Here is an 18,431-nt window from a genome sequence, read left to right as displayed (position 1 = left end):
ATCTGTTTCTGTCTTGATAATTCTGCCTGTATGCTTTGAAGTTTGGGGTGCTGACCTTTTTCCCCTGAACAAGGTAAACGATATATGTCTGACTGATTAAAGCATTTTGAGTTGCTTTCCTTTAACAAAGCAGATCCAAGAACCTGTGCTAGCAGCCACCCTGGGAACGCTGGGGTGCTTGCTGCTACAGGAGGGAATGACATACACACTAAATAGGGTATCTCACCCTACAGGAGAGTAGGGGGGAAGGGAATAAGAAGGGGGATGATGGAAGGGAGGGCAGGCTGGGGGGAAGGGAAGTTGGAAGCACACACTTTTGAAAAGGGACAGGACCGAAGTAGAGAATAGATCAAGTGGGAGATGGGATAGGAGGGAGGGAAATATAATCAATCTTCTACAATATATCTACTATGGTAATGTTTTGCATTAGCTACACATGTACAGCCTGTATTGAACTGCTTATCTTCCCAGTAAGGGTAGGTGACAAGGGAGGAAGGGAATGAATCTTTAATTCAAAGTTTTAAAACCAAATGTTTAAAAAAAAATAAATAAATAAATAAAATATAATCAGTTTCATTGTGAGATTATTTGGTGTTCCCTATGTCTAATACCTAGTACAGATCTTTGGCCTCTCTCCTTATGTTTTCCTAATCCATATTTTCCAACATATTTCTTGCCATTCTCATTGTTTTCTGCCTTTATAATGAAGTCACCAAGAATCAAATTATGTGATAATTTAATATGGAAGATCTCACTGAAATCTTAGTAGAATTTTTCTATTGCTTCACCATCCATGATACTGGTACATAACAATGAGTTTCACAGTGGGCTTTTTGCAAACACTTATGAGCAATGCAATATGAGATGATCAGTTCCATGAAATGATATTACTTGTTGCCCATGAGACCACGGTTAAATCCACTTTACCAATTCTCTTATTTCCCTCTTCAAGGAGTACCTGTGATTTATCAGTTCATTTAGCTGCCACCATTTAGCTGGTTTAATTTATAGCAAGAATGTTGTGATTAATTTCATTTCTTCCATTAGTAGGCCTACTCATTGGTTATTGGACAATGATTTCCACATTTATTACACTAATAGCTAAGTTAAAGTTTGTGAACTGTCTAAAAACTGTCTAACTCTTGGTATCTTCTGCCCCTTTTCTGATACTTTTCTATTGTCAATTCAGAAATGGAAGGACCATTTTGTACTTTTTTTTAAACTAAAGACTACTCTGTATTTTTCTTTGTTTGATGGGTTACTGTGGCCAAGAAATTCATCATCAAAAAGCTAAGCCTACTGATGACAACCTGCTTCATAACTAACTAGGCTGCTTCTAGGAAAGCAGATTCCCTTTATTGTAGGAACTACACTAAAAGTCTTTCTAGCATAACAGAACTTTCCAGAGCTTGTCTTCCACTGGCATAATTTGGAGAACACAAAGTCACCTCCAAACCACAAGGTGTTGGAATATGACTTGTGAAAAAAAAAATACATCAAATATACAAAATAAATACACTTCCCTTTTAAAATTTCTAGTCTCCCTCCACCAGTTAACTAGTTTCCTTAAATTCAGTAACAATTTTAGAGAATGTATAACTGAATAGGACAGCTATGTGGCATGATGGAGCACTGGGCCTAGGGTCAGGAGAAACTGAGCTAAAATTTGGCCTCAGATACTTACTAACTGTGTGACCTTGGACATGTCACTGAACCCTATCTGTCTCAGTTACACGTCTGAAAATGAGCTGGAGAAGGAAATGGCAAACTGCTCCAATTTCTTTGCCAAGAAAACTTCAAATGGGGTCATGAAGAGTTAGACACAACTGAAACAACTCAACAACAACATAACTGAATAACATCAAAGTGAGATGTTATCTTCAAAAACAGGATGTAAGTAATCTAACTTCATCAGCCTTAAAAAGTACTCAATTGGGGCGGCTAGGTGGTGCAGTGAGTAAAGCGCTGGCCCCAGAGTCGGGAGGACCCGAGTTCAGTTCTGGCCTCAGACACTTAACACACACAAAAAAACTAGCTGTGTAATTAACCCCAATTGCCCTCCAAAAAGAAAAAAAAAAAGTACTCAACTGAGGAAATCAATTCATCACTCTTCTAACCTTAATATCATAACACAGACATTTTATAAAAATTCATTTCAGTTTAAAGTGAAATACAGTTTCTTACCGAAATTTTCTTTTCTTCACTGGCCCCTGCACATGGGCTTGTTGTTATTGTGGGGCTGTTCAAGTGGGCTGAGCTGCTGCTGTTATGTTTTTTCTTTAAAAACAAAAAAACCATTGTTAATACAATTGTATCTTCCATAAGATGAAGTAAACTAAATTAAATACAAAGTGTAATATAGAAAAACTGTGGTGCCTCTCAGCTAAGACCATGAAGTAGGGTTATTTCCTAATTATGTCTTTTCCTCAGGAATCACCAGGATCAGTCAGTCTTTTTACTGACCTTCTGCCTTCACAAGCAGCTGAAAAAACAACCAATGACTTTACCCAGCTTGATGGAGAAGAAGAAGAAAAAAAACCTAGCATGTCTCTCTGACCTAGTAAAGCTAGATCAGGGCTTGCCTCATAAAGATTTCTTAGCTCTAATCACATGCATTTCTTAAAATGTGTTCTTCTTCCTCCCTGGGGCACCCAGGTCTTCTTATACCCAAATTCTAAAATAACTCTGGCCCTTCGAACTCAAGAAAGCTTTTATTTTCCATTAAATAGCTGCTTCCCATTTAATTTCATCTATCTAGAAGGACAGTATCTGGATAGCATTGCACCAAACATTTGATATCAGAAAAGGATAAGTCTGAGAATTGAGATTTATTCTGGCAAAATATTCCTTCCAATTGGTACTTTGAATGACCTGCCAGTCATAAAAGGAGAGATTCCCAAACAATTAGACAGTATGGAGAGTATGACTATGATGGTTTGGAAAAAGAGTACAAAAGTAAGTTCTAGTCCCAAAGAAACTCAAAAAGAAAAAAGAAAATAAAATCACATCATAACTAATCACCCCTATCAAGATATATACTTAACTGGGCAAATGGGATTCTGGATTACCTAATATTCCTAAAGCTAGAAAATACTGTGGAGACATTATATTCAACAGTCCTCTAAGAGAAGGTGATTTACATCCTGTGCCTATCCAAACTAGAAGCCAAAAGCACTCCTGAAAAAGTCTGAGGGAATCTTCTAAAGTTAATTAAATCTTTATTCAACACTTATTGAACTTACATATCTGTTGAAGGAACAGGTGATTATCTGGCATACATATGACCTGCCCTGTAGGGGAAGACATCTTCCTCACTACTGCTTTTCTATGGCAGAAAGTGTCTAGGTAATAGCCAAAAGACACTGGAGGTGAACATGGAGCTTTAATCACCACTTAGGGTTAAATGTTTCTGAAATAACAGGAGCTTTTTCTAAAAAACAAGTCAATTTTCAATTATCCTAATAGAGGAAAAGGGAGAAAATGGTAAGGATAATGGAAAAAGTATATTAAATAAGATTTTAAAATATATGTTTAGGCAGGAAATTTAACTTCCTAAGTTTTACATGTTGTCATTATTAAATTTTAAATAAACTAGTTTGACTGGATACATTCTGATTTGGAAAGAAAGCCAATCTAGAATAAACAATTTGCCAGTTAACCCACAAAGCAAATTGGAAAGTCAGGTATGATCATTTTTTGTTCATCCACTCAGATAAACAAGAAAGATGCTGTGGGAGTCAAGAGACACAATGTTTAGGGTTCATGATTGGGGGCCCTGAAGGTTGAAAGGTTTTAGACACAAACTTTTCTGGCAGATATTATCACTTACCATTTAACAGCCCAGGAGTAAGGGGTTGGGAGGGAAGAGAAATGGGTAATTATCACTCTAGTCAAGAGTAGCAAAGCAAAGAGAAACTCTAGACTTCATTATACATTTCCCACCTCAAAGGCAAACTTGCTGTAGAGAAGGCATCAAATTCTGCAAGGACCACACCTACCTGTCTATTTGGGTGGCCAGTATCTTTGTTCTTCATGGTCTCAAAGCCAGGCAGCCTGTGACGTCGGCCCATCTGGAGAGCCACCAGATCGTTCATGATTGAATTCAATGCCTCCTGTTCATCTGTAATAAAAAGAAAAATAGAGAATAAAGCACTGAATTTCAGGTCTCAAGGACATTTGTAGAAAACATTCAGCTTGCCATTGTGTGGCCCAAAAAAGATCTATGAACTTGTTTCTATATGGTGCACCCAAGTCAAGCTATATTAACTGAGAAACTAAACTTAAACCATTCATTTTGTTTGTATTCTGATGGCTCTCAAATTCAATTTCTGATTTATCTCCTTCCCTACTTCATTCTGAAAAAAAAAAAAAGCTTACAAGCAAAGGGTCAGGGCCAGAGTCCCTTGGAAGCTTAAACAGGGAAAGTCCAGTCAAAATGTGGAACAGAGGAGCAGAGGATATCACAACAGTAGTACCCAGTATTAGTATTCTGGCTCTGGGACATATCCAGCAACAAAATATACTCCAAGTAGGATGAGTTCATTTCAAATGATCAGATAGTTACTAGGGAGAGAGACTGTTTTTACAAAGCTAGCCAATTATATCCCCTCCTCTTAGAATAAGAAGATGGTAGTACTATTGTTTTTTCTTGCTAACCAATAAATACATTGTCACTGCCTTCCTGACTTTACTTTTGGTCTCTTTTCTTTAAAACAGCATGAACACTCTGAGTCAACTCTCTATCCACCATACCATGCTCTCTCTCAACTTTATTACCAAATTTGGGATTGATAATAAGACTCCTGAACTATGGTAGCCCAGCCAGATGAAACACTAGAAAAGAATAGGAAAGAAATGTTATTCCACTTTGCTATAGTGACAGGTGAATCACATAAGGCACACCCAAACTAAGCAAGTAGACAAGATTCCAAATCAAAGGAAGTTCCTACTATACAATGCAGGTTATCACCTTCTCTGTAACTTACATTCTTAGAAAATTACCTAGAACACTGAGAGATTAAACAAATTAGCTCAGGGTCACACGACTAATGCGTGTTAAAGTAGAGACATAACCCAGGTCTTCCTAGTTCTAAAACCAGTTCTCTATCAGCTTTGCCATGCTGCATCATCCAAGCTAAAATAGAAGAGTTTCTATTTGATCATAGACTAGAAACTACAGGGAGCCACTGGAGTTTACTTGAGCAGGAAGTAACATCATCATATCTGAACTTCAGAAGAATTACTTTGACAACTCTGTGAAAGACAGACTGGAGGAAAGATGACACAGGGAGACCAATTAGAAGGTTATTGAAATAATTGAAGCAAGCAGTGATGTGAGCCTGAACTAAAATTGCGGATGTGTGAATGTTAAGAAGGAGTTGGATGGGGCGGCCAGGTAGCACAGTGAGTAAGAGCACTGGAGACACTTAGCACCCACCCAGAAACACCTGGCTGTGTAACCTTGAGCAAGTTACTTAACCCCAATCGCTTTAAAAAAAAAAAAAAAAGGAGTTGGATGAAAGAGATGCTGGCGACATAACACAAAGATGAGGCAACTGAATGGACAATATGGTTTAAGAGAGAGTGAGTCAAGAATGATGCCAAAGTAACAATCTTGAGAAAGTAGTTGAAGTGAGATGGGGGGCAGGGGTGGTGGATATTAAATTCTATTTTGGACATACTATGTTTGAGATGTTTCTAGGACATCCAATTTTAAATATTCAATAGAAGGCTGGTGATGTAAAACTGAGAGACTGAAATTTAAGGTAGAAACCAGAGCTGGATATTCATCTCTGAGCCCTCTGCACAGAGTTGAAAATTAAACACATGGAACTGATGAAGTAATTAAGAGAGTGTAGAGAGAGAAGAGGGCCCAAGACAGAACCCTGAGGGACAGACAGGGGTCAAGATATAAAAGATATGCCAGCACAGGAGACAGAGGAATGATCAAAGAATGGTCAAATTGGTGGGAGAAGGAGTACAATATCACAAAATCCCCAAAGAGAGAGTGATTATCAGAATCAAATGCAGCTGAGAGGTCAAGTAGGATGGGGACTGGGAAAATACCATGAGATTTGGCAATTAAAAGATCAATAGTACTTTGCAAAGTAGTTTCAGGTCAAAGGTCTTCAGCAACTGACTAGATTGCTTTCAGAGACTAAATCATATACCTACATATGTATATGTGTATGTGTATGTATGTATATGTGTGAGTGTGTATATTTGTATAGGTGTGTATGTATGTATATCTCACTTAGGTGTCTTTACTCTCAATTCCACAAACAAAAGAAAAATGCAAATGAATAAATCATCTTTTATTTTGTAGAAAAGGGTACAGTTATAGGAGCTGGTTAACAAGCTGCCAAATTTTATTTCCAGAAAGTTTATTGGATCCTGGCCTCAGTTAATGATTGAATTTTTTTTTGAAAGTTCTAGTATAAAGCATCCTCTTTCTTTTAGGAATGGTTTGGCACCATCTCCTGAATAAGAAACAATTGATATCACTAATGTAGAGTCATAGGATAGGTACTGGTATCAAGCCAAAGCCATATTCATTTCTTGCAGAGTCAGGATCCTATGCTAACTGAGAAATCAGATAAGAAGAGAAGTAAAGGAGCTGCCTATTTTAGACATTTCTTCTTGGTTTGTTATCTTAACATGATTCATAGAGACGTCATTTTAAAAAGAAAAAAGGGCTTAAGGAATACCTTATAATACTGATAAGTATCATATATATGGCATCTTAGATTTGAAAGGTGCTTTATATATTGAAAAGAGATATATACATATCTCTTATGATTCTCACAATAACCCTAAGAGAGAAGTACAATAGCTATCATTCATTTTACAGATAGGGAAACAGGTTCACAAGGAATTCATAATCTCATAGTGGGAATAGAGAAAAAAATTACAGTCTGTGTATTCAAACTGAACAGTATGATAAACTGAATTCAAACTGAATAGGAAGCATAAGAAAGCACTGAAGTATATGTGATACAAGGAACATATAAGGTAGTAGGTAAATCCAGGATTAGCTACCTTGTTACAGATCTATTAAATACAGAATTTGAGTAGGTAGGTTGGTCTGCTGTAGCTTAAGGATTTGAGGAAAAAGAGAAGGGAAGATTAAACAAGGAAGAAAACCAGGTGTGTCTTTAGCAAGTTTTGGATACCAGCAGAGATGAGGAGGACAGTTGAGAAAGGGAATTTGGTATAACACTACGAAGTTCAAATATTCAGGAATTTTTACTTGATTCATTAGTCACTGGTTACCATTAGTGGGATCTCAGGAACATAAGATGATTGATTGACATGTTTGGCAATCAACTCTGACTGGAGATATTTCATGTATGATATAGAAGTGAGAAGAAAAAGCTACTGGTGATTTAACCATAGGTAAGGCAAGGGTTGCTGCATTGAAGCTAGAAGTAGCAAATAGAAGGAAAAGATCAAAAAGAATACTTCAGGATTTAAGACACAGGATGGAAAGTGGTGCTATCAGTGGTGATAGGGAAACTGGTAGGGAAAGTGGCAGAACCACAGAATTTCAGTGTTGGAAGGCACCTCAGTGGCCATATAATCCAACCCACAAATCAAAGGAATTCCTACTATAATATGCTTGGGAAATCATAATACAGCCTCTCTATTTGAATAACTCCAAGGAGGAGAAACCCACTACCTGCCAAGAGAGCAATTCAATTTTTTTAAAGATTTAATTAGTAGGAAGCTTTTTTCCCTGACCTCAAGCCCAAATTTACCTCTCTGTATCTTCCACTCATTACTGCTTTTTTTTGTCCTGTGGGGCCAAACAGTATGAGTCTAACCCTATGACCATCAAATACTTGAAAATAATCATGTGCCTCCAATTCTTCTTATCTGCAATATAAAAGCCTAAATTTCTTCAGTTTTGCTCAAATGACACAGACTCATCTTGGCTGCCCCCTTTGGATACTCTCCAATTTACCAATTTCTTTCCCCACCTGTGCTGTCCCAAAATGATTACAATATTCCAGATATGATCTGACCAGGGAAAGATCAAAAGATCATAGATCTAGAGCTGGAAAGGGCCTCAAAGGCCATCTAGTCCAACTACCTCATTTGCAAGATGAGAAAATCCAGGTTCTAGGAGTTGAACCTTGCCCAAGGTCACATAAGACAGCAAGCATCACTGAAGATCCTCCGACTCCAGAGCTGTGCTCTTAGAATGAGCACTTCTTAGTTCCTAGAAACTATGTTTCTCTTACTGTTGCCCAAGACTTTTATTGGCTACCACATCACACACCTGACTAACACTGATTTTGCTGTTTTCCAGATCTTTTTTTCTGATAACTATTGTCTAGCCACGAATCTTTTCCCTTGTACTTATAAAGCCAGTATTTAATCTAAATGTAAGACTTTACATTTATCTTGCCTGAATTTCATCTTACTAGATAGTTAAGATATTGTAAAATATCTGCCACTTTTTTCCTTTTCATTACTACAAATCTGACAAACATGAATATTTCTATATATAAGGGAGAACAGAAAAATAAGGCTATATATAAAACCATAAATCTCTATTAGGCCTAGCTTTAGAGTTTTTCGTTTATTTCAATTTAACACAGTAGTTTCAAAACTGACTTTATCTGCCTCCTTCAGAACTTCCTTGTGCTCTCATTTATAGTATAATGATTCATTGACATCTTTCTTTATTTTAGTATCACTTTACCAGGCTCCTTAACTCCCCAGTCCTCTCCATAACTATCCCCCTCAAAAAGAATAAAATCCCTTATAACAAAAAAAGCACTGTTACATAGCACACATACACATATTAACCACGTCTAAAAACGTATGTCTCATTCTGCACCATGCTCTCAGCCAAAAGGTAGAAAATATTCATCAGTGGGTGGCTAGGTGGTGCAGTGAGTAAAGTGCCGGCCCCAGAGTTAGGAGGACCCAAGTTTGGTTCCAGCCTCAGACACTTAATACCCACATAAAAAAAAAACGAGCCATGTAACTTTGGGTAAGTTACTTTAACCCCAATTGCCCTCCAAAAGGCAAAAAAAAAAATCATCAATTTTCTGAGTCTCAACTGGTCATTACACTGATCAGAGTTCTTCCTCTCAGAATTATTTTATTTGCAATGTTGTAGTCACTAATAAATTGTTCTCCTAGTTCTGCTCACTTTACATTAGTTCATACAAGTCCTTCCAGGTTTCTCTGAAGCTGTCCATTTTGTCATTTCTTACAATGTAATAAAATCATTACATTCATATATAATAATTTGTTCAGACATTCCTGAATCAATGGAAACCCATTTTATTTCCAGCTCTTTTGCCACAACAAAACTGCTGCTATGAATATTTTCTTTCTTTTTTTTTTTGCTTTTTGGAGGGCAATTTGGGGTTAAGCGACTTGCCCAAGGTCACACAGCTAGTTTTTGTGTTAAGTGTCTGAGGCCACATTTGAACTCAGGTCCTCCTGACTCCAGGGCCGGTGCTATATTCACTGCCACCTAGCCGCCCCTGAATATTTTTATACATATGAATCCTCACTCTCTTTTATCTCTTTGGGATATAAGCCTACTTTTTATTTTTTTAACACTGAGATATTTTTATTCTTCCCCCACTTCCCCAGTTACAAGTTCTCTCCCTCCTTCCACCCTTCTCCACCCACTGAGAAGGCAAGAAATACAATATTCATTACACATATGAAATCATGTATAACATTCCCACATTAGCCATGTTTCAAAAAGAAAGAGAATAAAATATTCTTCAATTTGTATTCTGAGTCCATCAGTTCTCTATCTGGAAGCAGATAGTATATTTTATCATGAATCCTTTGGAATTGTGGTGGATCACTGTATCAATAAATCACTAAATCTTTGATAATTTTGTGGTTACTGTGTAAATTCTTCTGGTTCTGCTCAAGTCACTTTTCATCAGATCACATAAGTCTTGCAAGACTTTTCTGAAATGATCTCCTTCATCATTTCTCATAACACAATAGTACTCTATTACTTTCACATACAATGACTTGGGGGGCAGAGCCAAGATGGCGGAGTAGAAGCACGACCTTCCCGCAGCTACGGCTTCCACCCTCCCCAATCCATGTAAAAAGGGGACTCTAAACAAACTTTGGAGCTGCAGAACCCACAAAATGACACAGAGAAGCTAACCTCCCGCTGAGGACAGCCTGGCAGGCCGGCAGGAATCGGCCAGCGCAGCACTCTGGGAGCCGAGCCCAGCACCACGCCGAGGCTTTAGCCCCAGGGCGGGCCTGATCAGCCGCCAGCCAGAGGGACTCCAGATCAGCAGCAGCTGTGGCCGTTTCCAGATTTATCAATACATAGATGCGAAGGACAAGGTGAGAGGCCAGTGCAGTCTGGACTTTGGGACCCAGGAAGTGGGAGTGCGTGGCTTTTACCCCCTGAGCGAGAAACCATTGAGACGCCAGCACAGCCTGCCAGTGCCACGTGGCGGCTTCAGATCCTGGCCTGCAGAGTGTAGGGGGACCAAGCACCAGTCAAATCGCTCTTGCTTTAACCTGCTTGGATCTGGATTGCAGTCTAGGGTGGAGGTCCTGGGGTGTGTGTCCAGCTTGCCAGAGCGTGTGGAGACCTTAGAGAGGGCACCCATCTAATACCTCCGGCAGCTGAGAAAACCCCAGCGTTTGGAACGAAAACTCCCCTGTCTGGTGGCAGAGTTACTGTGGCAAAAAGCCCAAAAGTCAAATCATTGAGTGGCAAAATGAGCAGGCAAAGGAAACGAAGTAGACAGAAGATTCCAACATTACACTCCTATTTTGGGGATAAGAAGGAGCAAGGCATGGAACAGGAGGAAAACAGTGAAGTCAGAACTCCTGCACCAAAAGCTTCAAAGGAAAATACAAGCTGGTTACAGGCCATAGAGGACCTTAAGAAGCAGATAAGAGAAGTGGAGGAAAAATTGGGAAGAGAAATGAGAACAATGCAAGAAAATTATGAAATGAGAGTCAACAGCCTGACTGAAGAAAATAATACCTTAAAAAACAGACTGACTCAAATGGCAAAGGAGGCTCAAAAAGGCAATGAGGAGAAGAATGCCTTAAAAAGTCGAATTTGCCAGATGGAAAAAGAATCTCAAAAGCTCACTGAGGAGAATCATTGCTTCAGAATTAGATTGGAGCAAATGGAAGCTAATGACTTTATGAGAAATCAAGATGCTGTTAAACAGATCCAAACAAATGAAAGAATAGAAGGCAATGTGAAATATCTCATGGGAAAAACCACTGACCTGGAAAATAGATCCAGGAGAGATAATTTAAAAATTATTGGACTGCCTGAGAGCCATGACCAAAGTAAGAGCCTGGAAAGCACATACAATGACTTGGGGCAGCTAGGTGTTACAGCAGATAGAGAGTGCCAGGCCTGGAGTCAGGAAGACTCATCTTTCTAAGTTCAAATATGACTTTAGATGCGTACTAGTTGTGTGACCTTGGGCAAATCAATTCACCCTGTTTACCTCAGTTCCTCATCTGTAAAATGAATTGGAGAAGGAAATGGCAAACCATTCTAGTACCTTTGACAAGAAAACCCAAATGAGGTCACAAGGAGTCAGATATGAATGAAAAACAATACCATATCTTACTCAGCTATTTCCCAATTGATGGGCATCCCCTCAGTTTCCAATTTTTTGCCACTACAAAAAGCTGCTATAAATATTTTTTGTACATATGGAGGTCCCTTTCCTCTTTCTCTGATCTTCTTGGGGTATAGCCCCTATGAGCAGTACTGCTGGTTAAAAAGGTATGCACAGATTAATATCTTTGGGGGCATTCTTCCAAACTGCTTTCCAGAATAGTTGGAATAGCTCATAGCTCCACCAACAGTAAAGACTGGTATTAGTATACCTGTTTTCCCATATCTCCTCCTGCATTTGTCATTTTAGCTAATCTGATAGGTGTGAGATAGTACCTCAAAATTGTTTTTAATTTGCATTTATCTAATTATTAGTTACTTAGAGCATTTTTTCATATGACTACTGATAGATTGGATTTCTTCTTCTGAATATTCATATTCCTTGACCATTTATCAATTGGGGAATGGCTCTTACTTTGACTCAGTTCCCTATATATTTGAGAAATGAGACCTTTATCCAAGAAACCTGATGCAAGTTTTTTCCCCCAGTTTCCTGTTTTTCTTCAAATTTTTGGCAACATTGGTTTTGTTTGTGAAAAAACTTATTAATTTTATGTAATCAAAATTATCCATTTTACCTCCTATAAACTTTTCTATCTCTTATTTGATCATGTACTATTTCCTTATCCACAGATCTGACAGGTGATTTCTTCAACGTTCCACTATATATCACTCATTATATCCAAATCATGTACCCATTTTGAGCTCATTTTAGTAGAAGGTATGAGATGCTGGTCTATGCCTAGTTTCTGCCAGATTACTTTTTAGTTTTCCCAACAGTTTTTATCAGATAGTTTGAAATCTAGTACTACTAGGTCCCTTTCCTTCCTCCTTTTTTTTTCATCAATTCCCTTGATATTTCTGACCCTTTATTTTTCTAGATGAATTTTTTTATTTTTTTTCAAGCTCTATAAATTAATTCTTTGATAGTCTGACAGGTGTGGCACTGAATATATTCAGGTAGCATTGTCACTTTTATTCCATTGGCTTGGCCTATACATGAGCAATTAATATTTCTCCAATTATTTACGTCTGTCTATTGATGTAAAGAATGTTTTATAACTATGTTCATATATTTCTTGTACGTATATTTTGTCAGGTAAGACTCCCAAGTATTTTATATTCTCTATATTTATTTTAAATGGAATTTCTCTTCTATCTTCCTGCTGAATTTTGCTGGTAATGTACAGAAAGGCAGATAAGTCATATGGGTTTATTTTATATCCTGCAACTTTGCCAAAATTGTTTCAACTAGTTTTTTAGTTGATTCTCTAGGACTCACTATGTAAACCATCATATTATCTGCACAGCATAATAGTTTTGTTTCATTAGTATCTATGTTTATTTCTTCAATTTCTTTTTTCTAATATTGTTGCTATAGCTAGCATTTTATTTTATTTATTTTTGGAGGGCAATTGGGGTTAAGTAACTTGCCCAAGGTTATATGGCTAATTTGTGTGTGTGTGTGTGTGTGTGTGTGTGTGTGTTAAGTGTCTGAGGCTGGAATCAAACTCAGGTCCTCTTGACTCCAGGGCCACCTAGCCACCCATATAGCTAGCATTTCTAATACAATACAAAATAGTAATGGAGATAATGGACATCCTTGCTTCACTCTTGATCTTAATGGAAACAGTTTTAATTTATCCCCATTCTAAGTATATGTTTGTTCTTGGTTTTAGATAGACACTACTCATAATTTAAGAAAAGTTCAGTTTATTTCTATGCTTTCTGTTTTGTTTTTTAAATAAGAATGGATGTTGTATTTGGAAAAAAGATTTTTTCTGCATCTATTAAAATAAATTTTTTTTGTTATTAATATGGTCAATTATATCCATAGTTTTCAACTACTGAACCAATCTTACATTCCTGGTACAGTGTATCATAGCTTGCAGTCTTTGTGATATATTGCTATAATCTTCTTCTAGTATATTATTTACATTTTTGCACCAAATACTCATTAGGGAAACTGGATTATTGTTTTCTTTCTCTGTTTTGACTCTCCCTAGTTTAAGTGTCATGATCATATTTATGCCATAAAAGGAATTTGCTAGGATTCCTTTTTCACCCAGTTTTTCAAACAGTTTATGTAGTATCAGAATTTAGTAGAATTCACTTATAAATCCATCTGGTCCTGGTGTTTTTTCTTAGGGAGCTCATTTTTGGTTTGTTCAATATCTTTTTTCTAAGATAAAGCTATTTAAGTATTCTATTTCCTCTTCTGTTAATCTAGATAATTTATATTTTTGTAAACATTCATCTACTTCATTTAAACTACTAGTTTTACTGGGGTGGTTAGGCAAAATAGGTTCTAATAATTGGTTTTATTTCCTCTGCATTGGTAGTGAATTATTCTTTTTCATTTCTGATACTGACTATTTGGTTTTCTTCTTTTTAAAAATCAAATTAGTTGACAATTTATCTATTTTGTTTATTTAAAAAAAAAAACCAAGCTCCAGGGGTGGCCTGGTGGCGCAGTGAATAAGAGCGTTGGCCCCGGTGTCGGGAGACCCAGGATTGGTTCCGGGGCACCCACATAAAAAATAACTGGCCATGTAACCTTGAGCAAGTTACTTAACCCCAATTGCTTAAAAACAAACAAACAAGCAAAAACCAAGCTTCCAAATTTTATTTAATAGTTCAATGATTTTTTAAAAATTCTCAGTTTTGTTACATCTCTCCTTTGATTTTTCAGGCTATTTGATTTGAGAGTCTTAAATTTGTTTTTTTATTTATTTTAGTTTCATGCCTAATTTGTTAATCTTCTCTTTTTCTCTTTTATTTATGAAAGAGTTTAGCGATACAAATTTTTCATTAAGTACTGCTTTGACTGTATCCCACAAAATTTTGTATGTTGTCTCATTGTTGTCATCATCTTTAATGAAAGTATTATTTTTGATTTGTTCTTTGATGCAACCATTCTTTAGGATAAGATTATTTAGTTTCCAACTGATTTCTAATTTATGCTTCAAAAATCCTTTACTGAACATGATTTTTTTTTTGTATTACAGTCCAAAAAAGATGTATTTAATATTCCTGCTTTTATGCCTTCGTTTGTGCCTTAATACATGACCAATTTTTGCAAAGGAGCCAGTCACAGCTGATAATAGGTATACTTCTTTCTATTCCATTCAATATTCTCTAGAGGGAAATCATATCTAACTTTTCTAAAATTCTATTTATCTCTTTAACTTCTTTCTTGTTTATTTTGTCCTTAGATTTATCTAGATCTGAGAGGTATAAATTGAGGTCCTCAATATAGTTTTACTGTCTATTTCTTACTGTAACTCATTTAATTTTTTCTTTGATTTACACACACACACATACATACATATACACATGCGTGTATATGTGTGTGTTCAGTAAATGGGGCAGCTAGGTGGCACACTGGCTCTGGAGTCAGGAAGATCTGTGTTTAAATTTGGCCTCTAACACCTACTATCTATGTCACCCTGAGCAAGTCATTTAACACTGTTTTAAGTTTTCTCATCTGTAAAATGAGCTAGAGAAGGAAACAGCTAATCATTCCAGTATCTATGCCAAGAAAACCCTTAATGGGGTCACAAAGAGTCAAACACAACTAGTCAACTAAACAACAACAAATAACACTAATATTAATTGTCTGTGTACCTTTTAGCAAAAAGTAGTTTCCCGATTTATCTCTTTTATTTAGGTTTGTTTTTGCTTTTCCTTTGTCTGAGATCATGATTGCCACCTCTGCCTTTTTTTACTTCTTCAGAAGTATAATGGATTCTGCTCCAACCCCTTATTTTAATTCTCTGTGTATCTTCTGTTTCAAGTGTGTTTCTTATAAATAACATTACTGGATTCTGTTTTCTAATCCATTCTGTCTCCTCTTCCATTTTATGGGTTAATTCATCCCATTCACATTCATGAAATTGGTCCAGCTTTCCCAGAAGTTTTTGTTGAGTAGAGAATGAGTCTTTACCCCAGTATTTGGAGTCTCTGAGTTCAGCAAACATTATGTCACAAGATTTGGTTGATTCTGGCTTATTTGTACCTGATCTGTTCTACTGATCAAAATTTTTCTACTTTTCAACCACTACCAAATAGTTTTGATCACTGCTAGTCTGAGACCTGGTTCTGTGAAGCACCCTTCCTTTATACTTTTTTCATTTAAGATTCATGATCTTTGGTTCCTCCAGATGAATTCTGCTATTTTTTCAAGTTCTAGAGAGTAGTTCTGTGGTAGTTTGACTGGTATGTCACTGACAAAAATGTTAAAGATCACAGGACCAATCTCTGATTCCCAAGTCCTGGAGACTTCTGCAAAGCAGGTACTGACTAGTCTTTGAGTCCTGCCATTCAGTCAGTTCTGGATCAAGTCTGCATTTTTCCATATTTTCCAAAAGGACAGTAATAGATATTTTAGTCAAAGACTTCACTAAAACCTAGGTAATTGTATCGATAGTATTCCCTTGGTCTACTAATTTAGTAACCATATCAAAAAAAGAAAATTACTTTGGCAAAACCTATTCTTGATGAAGCTACACTGGCTCTCTATAATCAGTACTTCCCTTCCTAGATATTCACTTACCTTCTTTTAAATAATCCATTCTAGGATTTTCCCAGGAATCAAAGTTCACTGACCAAGTTTTCAGATTTTGTTCTCTTCCCTTTTTTGAAAATTCAGGCTTTTGCCCTGTTCATTTTATCCACCCAAAGCAGAAATTAAATTCTGCAATACCTTCTACATTGTGGGTATTCAATATTTTCTGAATTAAATATGGAAAGATGAGAATAGGTTTTTCTTCTCTTATGCTATATTTTAAGTAGTGGTAGGGTACCCAGTTTATGTGTCAAATAGTGGTATAGTGAAAAAACATTGGTTCTGGAGTTAGAGGACCTGAGTTCAAAACTCACTTCTACTGATTACAATCTGGATGACCTTAGGAAATCACTTAACCTCCCTGAAGGTAATTTTCATCATCTGCAAAATGAGGGGGTTAAACTAGAAAAAGAGTTCTTAACCCTTTTTATTATCATGAACCCCTTTGATAGACTACAGAAGTCTATGAACCCTTTCTCAGAATGTTTTTAAAGATAAAATAAAATAAACAGAATTATAAAGAAAACCAATTACACTGTTATCAAAATATATATGTTTTTAAAACCAAGTTCAAAGATACTAAACTAAGACCGTTCAGTCTAGTTGGTCTCTATTGAGGAGGCTGGCCTATCAGGAGGAGAGAGAAAGAGGTAAATTTAATAGTTGTTTGTTTATAAACAGCTGCTAGTCAGAGATAATTTCCTATCTATAATACATCTGGATAGAGAAGAACTGAGGTGCAAGGTTAAATTCCATAGGGCAACCCTATAGTAAAGAATATTAGGGGAAGGAGAAGCCGGCAAAGGAGCAGTTGAGAGAATTAGAAAAGCTAAGAGAGAGTACTAACAAAAACTATAACCAAAAGAGAGCAGTCAAGAAGGTGGCCAATAGTGGTAAGTATGGTTCAGAGTTGCAAAGGACTCCAGGAAGTTGTCAAAGACCACATTAAAGACAGTTTTGGTAGAGTGACAGGTGCAAAAGCCAGCATAAAAGGGATTTAGGAATGAGTACCAAAAGCTGAATTTTAAACAGTAAAAATAAACAGTGAATTTCAAGAGTTTAAGAAATTAATAGAGCAGTAATCAGTTGATAAATTAACTTTTTTTTAAGTCTAAAAGTAGAGTATTCTTGAAGTTACCAAGAATAAACAGAACCAAGGAAAAAGTTCACCAGTCATCTAAGAGATGATGTTAATTCCAACAGCAAGATGAAATGTAGAGGTTAGTGGAACAGGTGAAAAATATTAGAGTTCAGATTTAGTAAATTATCTTAGGTAATTAGATGAAAAAGATATCCACAATTATCTAAAAACAGGGTTTTTCACAACATATCCTCCACCACCTAAAGAAGAGCCAGCAGAGCAGCAGGAACTTTTTATAAGAAGTATATGCTTCACCATCTATCCATTCATTCAACAATTAGTTATGAAGCACCTATTCATGCAATAAACACAGTGCTTGCTGCTAGAGAAAATACAAACAAATAACAATAACAAATAACAAACAATAAACAAAACACCAGATCTCTGCCCTCAGGTGAGTCACATCTACTTATTATTTACAATCCTCTTAACATCTGAAAGTTTCCTAGGGATAAGGATGCTTCCTTTATTTTTTGCATGGTGAGGAAAAACCCACAACTCTGTGGTTGTTCACAGGAGAGATACTTCTTTTGTTTCCTGTCTGGTTGGAGATTGCTAGGTAGCAATATATGTATAACATATGTATTAAAAAATATATGTAGCTTTGGGTAGAAGGAATAATTCAATCAAAAGGAGCTATCCATTCTCCTCAAAACATATTAAGGAACATCCCACTTACTAAAATCATTGACTGAAAATGCAGAAATATTTTCAGAAACTCCATGTCCTCCAACAAAAACTGCTGCCCTAACAAATTTGCGGATGATCCTGAAGGCATCACTATTACCTATAGAATATAATTTTAATTTTTATTATCATTTAATTCTTTTTGGCTCAGTCCTGCCAAAGCAAGCATGGCTTCATCGAGAATAGGTCATGCCAGATTAACTTCATTTCCATTTTTTGAAAGGATTAAACTAGTAAATGAGAGAAATTCTGTAGAGACAGTTTACATAGATTTTAGCAAAGTTTCTGATAACTGTCTTATACTAATCTTGAAGAACTAATGAAAAAATTTGAACTAGACAATAGTACAACAGATGGTGTCAGAACTGGTTTGAATAGCT

At 36.5% G+C, this 18,431-nt stretch overlaps 1 protein-coding gene across 2 annotated transcripts in view; it reads right to left on the bottom strand.

Annotated features, from left to right (window-relative positions):
- Positions 1-18,431, bottom strand: part of MAP3K3 (mitogen-activated protein kinase kinase kinase 3) — a 112,766-nt gene that overhangs the window by 81,911 nt on the left and 12,424 nt on the right. The window contains exons 2-3 of one of the 2 annotated variants that reach the window (XM_069076250.1): positions 3,999-4,120; positions 2,185-2,277 (exon numbers count right to left, since the gene is read on the bottom strand). In XM_069076250.1, coding sequence (XP_068932351.1) covers positions 2,185-2,277; positions 3,999-4,120 — 215 coding nt within the window. Of the gene's footprint in view, positions 1-2,184; positions 2,278-3,998; positions 4,121-18,431 lie in introns of those variants that run through there. The other variant, XM_069076251.1, reaches the window with a different exon arrangement.

This window comes from Petaurus breviceps, unplaced genomic scaffold, assembly GCF_028583685.1.
Source record: "Petaurus breviceps papuanus isolate PSGF00001 unplaced genomic scaffold, PetGlider_PUasm1.0 90925, whole genome shotgun sequence".
In the NCBI taxonomy this organism is placed as follows: Eukaryota; Metazoa; Chordata; class Mammalia; order Diprotodontia; family Petauridae; genus Petaurus; species Petaurus breviceps.
Note: the sequence above shows the minus strand (reverse complement) of the source record. Positions and strands in the feature narration are given on the sequence as shown.